Below are 13,371 nucleotides of genomic sequence, written 5' to 3' on the forward strand. Positions count from 1 at the left end.
AGCTAATCTGTTTATATTAGGAAAGATTTGGCTAATAATATTAGCAACATTTTCTTTATCATCTTCATCAAATGACAGATGCAACTCTTCTGAGCTTTTATACGAATCAGTTGGGAACTCATTTTCCTTCCTTTCAAATTCTCTTTGAGGGTCTTTTGAAGTTGACTGGGCTGAAAGATAGTAATTGGCTGAGTTAGCAAAAGGTAGCTGGGGGTAGGTAGACAGCCTTGGGTGTGTGAGTTCTGACTCAGTGTGGCTTTGGTGAAGCATTTGGTCTCCTTGTCTAAACTTCTACTGGGCAAAATGAGGATAATTAAACTGAAAACATCGCTGTAACATTCATTGAGATAATAGGTGTAAACAATGAACTTAGAAAAGGCTTGGCACACAGGAAGCCTGCTCCATATTAGCTGCCATCTTCTGTATTATTATATAATTTTCTGTGTTAAAAAATCTCAATATTCTCCACTGACAAAATTTCTTAAAAATATATTGGAGTGTGTGATGAATTGGGAGATTGGGATTGACATATATACACTAATACGTATAAAATGGATAACTAATAAGAATCTGCTGTATAAAAAATATAATAAAATTCAAAAATTCAAAAAATATATATACATTGGAGTAAAACCCCTAGCAAAAAAATTCCAATTTTTTAAATGTTAAAAAGGGTTAACCTTATTGTCAGATTTGGAATAATTAGTGAATTTGAAAAGACACTTAGGTTTGTAGCATATGAGAGATATCACCTATTTCTATATCCCAGTGAGAAAAGGCAATTTGTGGAAAGATGTAAAATCTGTCATATCATGCCACAATTTGATGTGAAAGGAATCACTAGACTCCGAGAAACGTTATATAACACTGTTCATCCTCCAGAAGCCCTGCTTCCTCTCTCCATCCAGGTTTCAGTTAACTGTTCCCTCTTCAGAGATGTCTTCCCAGGTTATCTTAACACTCCAGCACCCCTACCCCAATCACCACCTGCCCGATTACTGTGTTATATATTTTTTCTATCTGTTTACTTTTTCCCCCTCTACCCCCCATTAAAATGTAACCACCTTAAGGACAGGAGCTTCAGGTGTCTTGTTCACCTCTGTTGCTCAGTGTCTAGAATCACGTCTAACACAAGAAGGTACTCAAGTGTTTTTGAATGAATTAAAGAATTCATTTTTGAGTGAATTAACAAATGAATTTTATCCAGGCTCAAACATGTTGATTAACAAGCCATCTTAGCAGTCTGGGTCAATACTTCTCAGGCTTTAGTTTGTGAGTTATGCAAGAGTATTTGTTTTTAATTTTGGTCTTAATTTTGAGGATAATATGATAAACACATAAATTCATTCTTTTTAACATCTTTATTGGAGTATAATTTCTTTACAATGTTGCGTTAGTTGCTGCTGTATAACAAAGTGAATCAGCGATGCATATACATATATCCTTATATCTCCTCCCTCTTGTGTCTCCCTCTCACACTCCCTACCCCACCCCTCTAGGTGGACACAAAGCACTGAGCTGATCTCCCTGTGCCATGCGGCTGCTACCCACTAGCTATCTATTTTACATTTGGTAGTGTATATATGTCCATGCCACTCTCTCACTTTGTCCCAGCTTACCCTACCCCCTCCCCGTGTCCTCAAGTCCATTCTCTGCATCTGCATCTTTATTCCTGTCCTGCCCCTAGCGTCATCAGAACCGTTTTTTTTTTTGGATTCCATATATATGTGTTAGCATACGGTATTTGTTTTTCTCTTTCTGACTTACTTCACTCTGTATGACAGTCTCTAGGTCCGTCCACCTCACTACAAATAACTCAATTTCGTTTCTTTTTACGGCTGAGTAATATTCCTTTGTATATATGTGCCACATCTTCTTTATCCATTCATCTGTCAATGGACACTTAGGGTGTTTCCATGTCCTGGCTATTGTAAATGGTGCTGCAATGAACATTGTGGAACATGATTCTTTTTGAATTATGGTTTTCTCAGGGTATGTGCCCAGTAGTGGTATTGCTGGGTCATTTGGTAGCTCTATTTTTAGTTTTTTAAGGAACCTCCCTACTGTTCTCCATAGTGACTGTACCAATTTACATTCCTGCCAACAGTGCAAGAGGGTTCCCTTTCTCCACACCCTCTCCAGCATTTATTGTTTGTAGATTTTTTGATGATGGCCATTCTGACTGGTGTGGTGATACCTCATTGTGGTTTTGATTTGTATTTCTCTAATGATTAGTGATGTTGAGCATCCTTTCATGTGTTTGTTGGCAATCTGTATATCTTCTTTGGAGAAATGTCTATTTAGGTCTTCTGCCCATTTTTGGATTGGGGTGTTTGTTTTTTTGATATTGAGCTGCATGAGCTGCTTGTATATTTTGGAGATTAATCCTTTGTCAGTTGCTTTGTTTGCAAATATTTTCTCCCATTCTGAGGGTTGTCTTTTTATCTTGTTTATGGTATCCTTTGCTGTGCAAAAGCTTTTAAGTTTCATTAGGTGCCATTTGTTTATTTTTGTTTTTATTTCCCTTTCTGTAGGAGGTGGGTCAAAAAGGATCTTGCTGTGATTTATGTCATAGAGTGTTCTATGTTTTCCTCTAAGAGTTTGATAGTGTCTGGCCTTACATTTAGGTCTTTAATCCATTTTCAGTTTATTTTTGTGTATGGTGTTAGGAAATGTTCTATTTTCAATCTTTTACATGTAGCTTTCCAGTTTCCCCAGCACCACTTATTGAAGAGGCTGTCTTTTCTCCATTGTATGTTCTTGTCTCCTTTATCAAAGACAAGGTGACCATATGAGCATGGGTTTATCTCTGGGCTTTCTATCCTGTTCCATTGATCTGTATTTCTGTTTTTGTGCCAGTATCATACTGTCTTGATTACTGTAGCTTTGTAGTATAGTCTTAAGTCAGGGAGTCTGATGCCTCCAGTTCCATTTTTCTTTCTCAAGATTGCTTTGGCTATTTGGGGCCTTTTGTGTTTCCATACAAATTGTGAAACTTTTGTTCTAGTTCTGTGAAAAATGCCTTTGGTAGTTTGACAGGGATTGCATTGAATCTGTAGATGGCTTTGGGTAGTATAGTCATTTTCAAAATGTTGATTCTTCCAATCCAAGAACATGGTATATCTCTCCATCTGTTTGTATCATCTTTAATTTCTTTCATCAGTGTCTTATAGTTTTTGCATACAGGTCTTTTGTCTCTTTGGGTAGGTTTATTTCTAGGTATTTTATTCTTTTTGCTGCGATGGTAAATGGGAGTGTTTCCTTAATTTCTCTTTCAGAATTTTTGTCATTAGTGTATAGAAATGCAAAAGATTCCTGTGCATTAATTTTGTATCCTGCTACTTTACCAGATTAATTGATTAGCTCTAGTCATTTTCTGATAGCATCTTTAGGATTCTCTATGCATAGTATCATGTCATCTGCAAACAGTAACAGGTTTACTTATTTTCTGATTTGAATTCCTTTTTTTTTTAAATTCTCTGATTGTTGTGGCTAAAACTTCCAGAACTATGTTGAATAAAAGTAGTGAGAGTGGGCACCCTTGTCTTGCTCCTGATCTTAGAGGAAATGCTTTCAGTTTTTCATTACTGAGAACGATGTTGGCTGTGGGTTTGTCATATATGGCCTTTATTATGTTGAGGTAGGTTCCCTCTATGCCTACTTTCTGGAGGGTTTTTAAAATAAATGGGTGTTGAATTTTGTCAAAAGCTTTTTCTGCAACTGTTGAGATGATCATATGGTTTCTCTCCTTCAATTTGTTAATATGGTGTATCACATTGATTGATTTGCATATATTGAACAATCCTTGCATTCCTGGGATAAACCTCACTTGATTGTGGTGTATGATCCTTTTAATGTACTGTTGGATTCTGTTTGCTAGTATTTTGTTGAGGATTTTTGCATCTATGTTCATGAGTGATATTGGCCTGTAGTTTCTTTTTTTTTTTTTTTTTTTTTTTTTTTTTTTTTTTTTTTGCGGTACATGGGCTTCTCACTGTTGTGGCCTCTCCCATTGCAGAGCACAGGCTCTGGACACGCAGGTTCAGCGGCCATGGCTCATGAGCCTAGCCACTCCATGGCACGTGGGATCTTCCCAGACCGGGGCATGAACCCATGTCCCCTGCATCGGCAGGTGGACTCTCAACCACGGCGCCACCAGTGAAGCCCTAGTTTCTTTTTTTGACATCTTTGTCTGGTTTCAGTATCAGGGTGATGGTGGTCTTGTAGAATGAGTTTGGGAGTGTTCCTCCGTCTGTTATATTTTGGAAGAGTTTGAGAAGGATAGGTGTTAGCTCTTCTCTAAATGTTTGATGGAATTCTCCTGTGGAGCCATCTGGTCCTGGGCTTTTGTTTGTTGGAAGATTTTTAATCACACTCTCAATTTCAGTGCTTGTGATTGGTCTGTCTGTATTTTCTACTTCTTCCTGGTTCAGTCTCAGAAGGTTGTGCTTTTCTAAGAATGTGTCCATTTCTTCCAGGTTGTCCATTTTATTGCCATATAGTAGTAATCTCTCATGATCCTTTGTATTTCTGCACTGTTGTTTCTACTCCTTTTTCATTTCTAATTCTGTTGATTTGAGTGTTCTCCCATTTTTTCTTGATGAGTCTGGCTAATGGTTTATCAATTTTGTTTATCTTCTCAAAGAACCATAGTTTTATTGATCTTTGCTATTGTTTCCTTCATTTCTTTTTCATTTATTTCTGATCTGATCTTTATGATTTCTTTCCTTCTGCTAACTTTGGGGTTTTTTTTTTTGGTTCTTCTTTCTCTAATTGCTTTAGGTGTAAGGTTAGATTGTTTATTTGAGATTTTTCTTGTTTCTTGAGATAGGACAGTATTGCTAAAACATCCCTCTTAGAACTGCTTTTGCTGCATCCCATAGGTTTTGGGTTGTCGTGTTTCATTGTCATTTGTTTCTAGGTATTTTCTGATTTCCTATTTGATTTCTTTAGTGATCTCTTGGTTATTTAGTAGCATATTGTTTAACCTCCATGTGTTTGTATTTTTTACAGTTTTTTCCTGTAATTGATATCTAGTGCTAACAGCCATAAAAGGGGAAATCAACAGTAACACAATAATAGTAGGGGACTTTCACACTCCAATTTCACCAATGAACTGATCTTCCAAAATGAAAATAAATAAGGACACACAAGCTTTTAATGACACATTAGACCAGATGGACTTAATTGATATTTATAGGACATTCCATCCAAAAACAACATAATACACCTTCTTCTCAAGTGCTCATGGAACATTCTACAGGATAGATCATATCTTGGGTCACAAATCAAGCCTTGGTAAATTTAAGAAAATTGAAATCGTATCCTAAATTCATTCTTTATCATCTAGATGATCATTTGGATGGTATGTTATTTTAACGCTGGTCTTTTTGATGTTGTTTTTTATAATCTCTCAGGCACCTGGTTGGCCTCTCTTACTTGTTTATAGGCTAATAAGAAAGAAGAGAGGCAGATTTATTAGGCAAAAAATGTGTTTTTGCCTAGCAAAAGCTCAATACTGCCATGTAAGAAGTAATTTCCTTGATATTTAAATAGTTTCAAGCATAGAAAGTGATGGTAAGCTTCCCAGTTTATATAAAAAGTTAGTGAAACTCTGATAGCAAATTCTGACAAATAGAGCATGTACACACACACACACACACACACACACACACTATAAATGAATAACACTTATGAGTATAAAAAAAATTCTAGATTAACAGCCAAAAGAAATTCAGAAAATCAGAAATACAAGAATGGCTTAGTGTTGGAAAATATATTAGTATAATTGATCAAATCAGTAGGTCAAAGGATTAAAAATTTATGATCATATTGATAGATTCTGAGAAGGCATTTGATAATGTTCAACATCCATTCTGGATAAAAATATTTAATAACATTATGAAGAAACATTGATGAGATCCCTTTACTCAGGCCCACTATCACTGCCACCATTTAACATCATTCTAGAACAGCTAGCCTACATAATTATTCAAGAAAGGAAATAAGCATAAATATTGGGGAAAAAGGAGTTGCAACTATGCTTCTTTTCAAATGATAAGATTGGCTATCTGCAAAACTCAAGAGACTCAACTAAAAATCTATCAAAACTAGGAAGTAAGTTTAGTAAGGTGGCTTGTTACAAATAAACATAAAAATCAAACAGCTTTCCAACATACAGGTAATAACTACTTGGAAAATGTAATAGAAAAATAATACCATTTAACAGTAACAAAATGACAAAATTTCTAGAAATAAACTTATTAAGAAAAGTATTGACAATACATGAAGAAAGTTATAAAATGTTAAGGAAGGATACAAATATTAGGCCAAAAAATGGAGATTTAATCTGTCTGCATGAGAAGATCTAATAGTAAAGATGTGAATTCTCATCAATTTATTGTATAATGTTAACACAATCTTCCCACTAGGATTTGCTGTAAAACTTGACAAAATTCTACAAGCTTCCCAAACCCTAGTACAGCTCCTGGCACCCAGTAAGTACTCATTTTATGGATAAATGAAAGAATACCCAGGAATAATTTTAAAACAGAATGTTTTGAGGAGGAACTTGCATTACTGGATTTAAAATGCATCATAAGTTTTGTTTTTGTTTTTGTGGTACGCGGGCCTCTCACTGTTGTGGCCTCTCCCGTTGTGGAGCACAGGCTCCGGACGCGCAGGCTCAGCGGCCATGGCTCCCAGGCCCAGCCGCTCCGCGGCATGTGGGATCTTCCCAGACCGGAGCACGAACCCGTGTCCCCTGCATCGGCAGGCAGACTCTCAACCACTGCGCCACCAGGGAAGCCCCGCATCATAAGATTTTAATAATATTTTGCATTAAAGGTTGTAATATAAAGATCAAATCACAGAAAGTTCAGAAGTTTACACACACACAAACTTAAGATAAAGTTGCCCTTTCAAACAATCAGTAAAATTATGGATAATTTAATAAGTGTTATTTGTAAAACTGCCTCACCATTTAGAAAAAATGAATTTAGATCTCTATCACAAAATTTATGACAATATTTACATATTAATTAGAAAGAAGCATTATTTTAAAATGAGATAATGCAATTTTGCATATGCCATAGGACCATAATTAATCATTACAAATATGCATAGAAAAAAGAGAAGAGAGGGATGAAGAATGCATCACATTCTTATCAGTGAATATCTCTGGGGAGTAAGTATGAGTGACTTTTTCTTCCTTGTGCTTTTTCCAGTTTTCTGTGATCACTTGAGAGACACAGGAGATAAGAATACAGACACTGATTTGAATCCTCATAACTTGCTGCCTGTGGTCAAATTATATAACTCCTCTGAGCCTTATTTCTTCATCCACTAAAAATAGAGATACAAATACCTACCTTATCCATATGGTTATATGAGGTTATAATTTTATAACTTCATTTTTAAGGTACAAACAAAGCTTGTCCACTTGCTACTTGACTTATGTTACCTGCCTGGCCCCTCTTGGCAACTGGGTTTGCCACCCTAGTCTAGACATAAATATTTAAGAAATCTTTCTGCTAACACTTCAAACAACAGCAACAACCTACTTCATAGGTCTATTATGAGGATCAAATAGGATAATACATGTAATGCATTTAGCATAGCCTCAACATATAGTAAATGCTCAATTAATTTAGCTATTTTTTTCTTTCATAATGAGGAAAATTTTATTAGGAAAAGAATATTTGAAATTGAGGCAGTGATGGTTATAGTAGGATGATTATATAGTAGGATGGTTACAGTATGACAGTATACTGCCACAGCTTCTGGGAAATCCAAACAGTGGTGGTTAAACCTAGTCTAAAATTGCTGGAGCTAATCTCAAATTTTGGATCCAGATCTTTGAATGTGAGGAAGATCCCACAAAGTGTACAGGAAGTGCTGCACTGAGAGTATTCCATTAAGAAGAGATGTTTAGATTAAACTACTTTCATGTATTCTAATGTGACTAGTTACATGGGTGCCATCTCTAGATATAAATTCTACCAAAACCAATCAATAAATTTTCAAAAGTAGCCAAGAAATGAAAACTCTCATTTTTCCTGGAGAAAACTAGAAACTCACCCCCCCTCCCCCAGACCAAAACCCTGTATCTATTTTAAAATAATATGATAAGGAGTAAGAGTCAGGAAGAGGCAGAATGGTCAAGAGAAAGAGCTCTGGGACTTTGGAAACAAGGGTTCAAGTCTCAGCTATGCCACCAGCTGGGTGAATATATCAGGAAGCCATTTAACCTCCTGTGCCTGTGTTTCCTTATCTGTAAAGTTATGTAATTGTGTTAATGGATCACCAAGTCTTCTTCCGGTTTCACTGTTTTATAACGTTTGGATTTGAAATTAATATTCCCCAAATAGAAATATTTAATTACAATCAAGGCTGACACACAAGCCTAAAACGACAGCAACAGCAACAACAACACAAACTCCACGAGTCAGGTGAAGTGTTGTCATCACAACTGGTGTAAATAAAGGTGCAAATTCTGCTCAGTCTCTGCTCAGCAAGCAGATCTATTAAAGAAATCTAAATTTGGAAACTCTGATCCTTTTCCTTAGTTGTCCAGAATTGAAATCTTTTTCTCTGTGTAAGATTCAGGTTTATGTATATTCATTTCTTCAACCACTTATTAAGAGGCTGTAATGCAATGTGCAAGGTGCCAGGGATATCAAGACAAGCAAACCAAGTTCTTGCCTTCAGGTAGTCAAGCTTAACTGTTGACCTAAGCTTAAAACACACATTTTAAAAAGATAGTTCACCTTGTTTTTTAGCTTGTAGTTCTGAGAGAAGCCGCTCTTTTACAGCTTTAATGGCTGCTTCAGTGGCCTCAGCTATAGTATTTCTGGTTAGCGTTTCAAGGGCTTTATCAAAACGTGGTTGAACAAGTTTATCGTAGTCAACTACCTGCAAAGAATATTTGAGAAAACCAACAAGAGCACAAGTTACTCTGAATATTAAGCACACTGTTCATCTACATCTATTTCTATAGCTATACCTACCCATCTCAAAAATCTTAATGCTGCTTGAGGTATGTTATTCTCAGAATTCAGTGATTTTTGAGTACTTGCTTTCACAGAAATTCAATATATATATAAATATATCTATATGTATGATTTATATAATTTATATATGTATGATTTATATAAATATGTGTGATCATGTAATATACATTCAAATTACATACATATGTTTAAAATCAACATTTTATGGATAATCTACATACAATAAAAGGCACCCATTTTAAGTATAGAGTTTGATGAGTTTTTACAAATATATACATGACAACAACCACAATCAAAATATAGAACATTTATATCACCCCAAAAAGTTCCCTTTCATCCCCCTTTATAGTCAGTTCCTGGCCCCTGGCAACCACCTTGTTTTCTGTTACTATAAATTAGTTTTGCCTTTTCTAGAATTTCATATAAATAGAACCATACAGTATATAATCTTTTCCAAGCTTTTCTACCTTAGCCTAATGTTTTTGAGATTCATCAGTGTAACTGTATATCTCAGTAATCTATTCCTTTTTATTTTTGAGTAGTATCATTGGATGAATATACCATAGTTTTTAATCCATTCGTCATGGACATTTGGGTTGTTTCCAGTTTTGGCTATTATAAATAAAGTACCAATGAACATTTGTGAGAAAGTCTTTTTGTGGACATTACATTTTCACATCTCTTTGATAAATGCTGAGGAGTAGAACTACTGGGTCATATGATTAAGTGTATGTTTGACTTTATAATAAACCACTAAACTGTTTCCAGAGTGGTTAAAGCTATTTTATAGTCCCAGCAGCAAAGTATGAAAATTGCAGTTATTCTACCTCATCACCAACACTTGGTTTTGTGAATCTTTCACATTTTAGCCACCCTAGTTGGTGTGAAATCTCATTGCAGTTTAAATTTACATCTCCCTAATCACTGACAATTTTGAGCTTCTTTTTATGAGCTTATTGGTCATTCACTTACCCATATGTTTTTAAGCATATGTTCAACTTTTGCCTAGTTAAAAAATTAGGTTAGAATTCTACATATATTTTGAACATAAGTCCTTTGTTAGGTAGATAATATACTTAACACTAATGTTGGGATGTTAGATTTATATATGCCTTTTAAGTTTAAATAATATTTCCATACTTCTAGATTCAATTTTGCTTTTCCTTCAATATGCTTATATTACTTTATTCCATGCCAACAAAAATACATCCACACCATCATTTTTAATGGATGAACAGTATTGTATTAGATGAATATATTACAACTTAATATTTAACTAAAATACCAATTATATTTAGATATACATGATTTTGTTATTATAAACTAGGTTATGAAGAACACAGTTATGTATATGTCTTTGATAGTTTCTTCAGGAAAAACCTATAGTTCAAAGGATATGTATAGATTTTAGGCTTTTATGTGTATTTCCAATTGCTATCCCCAATGATTATACCCTAACCAGCAATGTATGAGAATGTACTTTCCCAATCCTAGCCACACATCAATACTGGTTGTTAATATGATTTTTCAACAGTGAGATTGACATGACATATATCTGTTTTTTTTGGCCTCTCCCTGGTTACCAAGGTGATTTCCCTTTTCTCATGTGTAATGGCTATTTGGATCAACTATTTTGTGAACTGCCTGTTTGCTATCATTTTCTATTGGGGCTTTTACATATTGATTTGTAAAAACTCTTTATATTTTAAAATTATAATTCTTTTGTCTGACACATACTGTGATGGTTTTAAAACATGTCCACAAATGCTTTAATATTCCTTTCTTCAGAAGGTGAAGACTAATTCCCCTCTTCTTTAGTGTAGGCAGGACTTAACGACTTAATTTAAATGAATATAGTATGGTGCATTTTTCATTTAAAAAGGGAAATGGCAAACCACAGAGTGGTAGAAAATATTCATAATGTTTATAATAAAAAAAAATCTGTACAAAGACAACATAAGGAACTCCTACCAATAATATGCAGAAAAGTTAAAAATGGGCAAGAGGCTTGAACAAAGTGGACAAACACTTCAAAAAGTGAATATCTGAATAACATCTGAAAAAATGTTGAACCACATTAGTCATCAGGGAAATGCAAATTAAAACCTCAGTGAGATATACCCACTAGGATGGCTAAAATTAGAAAGACTGACCATAACAAAAGTTGGCAGGAACGTGGAACTCTCATACATTGCCGGTAGGATAGTAAATTAGTAGAACTAGTCTTGAAAACAGTTTGGCATTTTCTACACAAGTTGACTATGTATGTATACCTTATGTCCCAGAAATTTACTCTTAGATATACCTTCAAACTATATAAAGATATGCATGTATACACCAAGAAACATGTACAAGACTGTTTATAGCAATGTTATTCACAATTCCCCGAACTGGAATCAACCTAAGTTTTATTGACACTCAAATGGATAATAAATCATAATATAATTCAATCAATAGAATACAATAAAACAATAAAAATAAGCTATAGCTATACTTAATAACATGCACAAATATCACAATTATAATGTTAAGTGAAAGAAGCCAGACACAAAAAACATAAACTGTTTTAAGTCCATAAAGTTAAAAAAATATGCAAAGCTAATCTATGGTATATGAATGTGTGCTTACATGGTAAAACCACAAAAAGAAAAGTACAGAAGTGAGTATCATAAAGTTCAGGGCAGTGGTTACCGCTGTGGAAGGAGTAAGAGGACTGATATTAGAAAGAGGCATGAGGCGGCTTCTGGAGTGCTAGGGTTCCGTGTCTGACCTAGGTGGTGGTTACATGGGGGTTTGTTTTGTGATATTTCAATGAGCTTCACTTTTCTGTATGTTTGTCATATTTTACAATAAAAATGTTAAAAGCAAGTAGGAAATGTTACCCCTGTGTTTAAATGAATTCAATAGCATTTGGAATAAATTCAAACTCCTTCCCAGGGCCTGCACTGTCTGACTACATCTTCAGCCATCTCCACCTTGTGCCGTTCCTCCTTTCACACTACATGCTCCAGCCACACTGGCCTTCATATAATTCCTCTACAGTCCAATCCTTCATCAAATCCTTTCGCTCTATCTTCAAATGATATCCCAAATCTGCCCACTTCTTATCACCTCTACTGCTATCACTCTGGTCTGAGCTAAAAGTAATTTCTCTTCACTTACCGAGGGTGGAGAATAAGATCACTGAGGGGAGGGGTCAAGGAACTGTCAGCTCTAGATGTTGGGAGGGTCATCTTTGTAGACAGTGAAATCACCAAGAATGATGACAGGAATGAGTGTGTGGAGGAAGGGTCAGTGGGCCAGGAGGGGTGTAACCCAGGGAACAGGAGATGAGTGAAACCAAGAAAGGTAATGGGTAGCACAGTCTGCATGACACAGCAGTCAAATCTGGGGACTTTTGGGAGTGGCTATGGTCTGGAAGCTGCACTAAAGCATCAAGGAAGATGCCTTCCCCACTCCAAGCCCAGTGGAACAATTACCCAGTTGACAGTATAAAATTAAGAAAGCTTAGCACAGGGAATTCCCTGGCAGTCCAGCAGTTAGGACTCCCGTTCTTTCACTGCTGAGGGCCCAGGTTCGATCCCTGATCAGGGAACTAAGATCCCACAAGCTATGCTGTGCGGCTAAAAAAAAATTTTTAACTTAAAAAAAAAGAAGAAAGAACCACCTATCAGGCTGCATCAGAAGAATGATTTATTAAAGCTGGAGTTTGGAGGGTTTAAAAAAAAAAAAAGAAAACTGAGTACAAATTTTAAAAGTCCTAAAATCCCACAAAGCATAATCAAGTATAGATAGGTAGAAAGCTAGCTAGGTAGCTAGCTAAGTAGTTACCTTTCCTTTGTAATGTTTTGCAAGCAAATTGCTAAGTGTTGTTTTCCCTGAAGACTGAGGTCCAAATATGAACACTTTAAATGGTGGTGCTGGCATAGGTGGAAGAAGATAGGGACGTGGGTTCAATAAAAATGTTTTTAATGCTTCTTCTGATGAAAGACAGTATATTTTACCTAGAAAACTTAAAAAATGCCATTATCATAAACAACTGAAAAGAGGTATGGGCAAGATTTTCAATTAAATTCTGAAAATCTTACTTACCTCACAGAAAAATCTGGCAATCCTTGAAAAATGTTACCTTCTTTTAAAGTCACCGGACATGTATGTCCCCATCTGCTTCTCTGCCATCTATATCTTGGTGCGATAAGTTTACAAGCTGCAAGAGTACGGAACAGCTCATCCTGTTAATAGCAAACAACATTAAAAATGTGGGCATAACTTTGGCTGAAATTCACATTATGATTTCATTTCTTATTTGATGATGTTCTGCTATTTAAGAAATAATTCAGAAAGGAAATTTTGTTTTTTT

General features: G+C 35.4%; 1 protein-coding gene across 1 annotated transcript in view; it reads right to left on the bottom strand.

Moving 5' to 3' along the window:
- AK9 (adenylate kinase 9) overlaps positions 1-13,371 on the bottom strand; it is a 116,515-nt gene that overhangs the window by 70,128 nt on the left and 33,016 nt on the right. The window contains exons 11-13 of the mRNA XM_059083187.2: positions 13,104-13,243; positions 12,843-13,023; positions 8,769-8,913 (exon numbers count right to left, since the gene is read on the bottom strand). Of these exons, the coding sequence (XP_058939170.1) occupies positions 8,769-8,913; positions 12,843-13,023; positions 13,104-13,243 (466 nt within the window). The remainder of the gene's footprint in view (positions 1-8,768; positions 8,914-12,842; positions 13,024-13,103; positions 13,244-13,371) is intronic.

Source organism: Kogia breviceps, chromosome 13 (genome assembly GCF_026419965.1).
Source record: "Kogia breviceps isolate mKogBre1 chromosome 13, mKogBre1 haplotype 1, whole genome shotgun sequence".
Lineage (NCBI taxonomy): Eukaryota > Metazoa > Chordata > Mammalia > Artiodactyla > Physeteridae > Kogia > Kogia breviceps.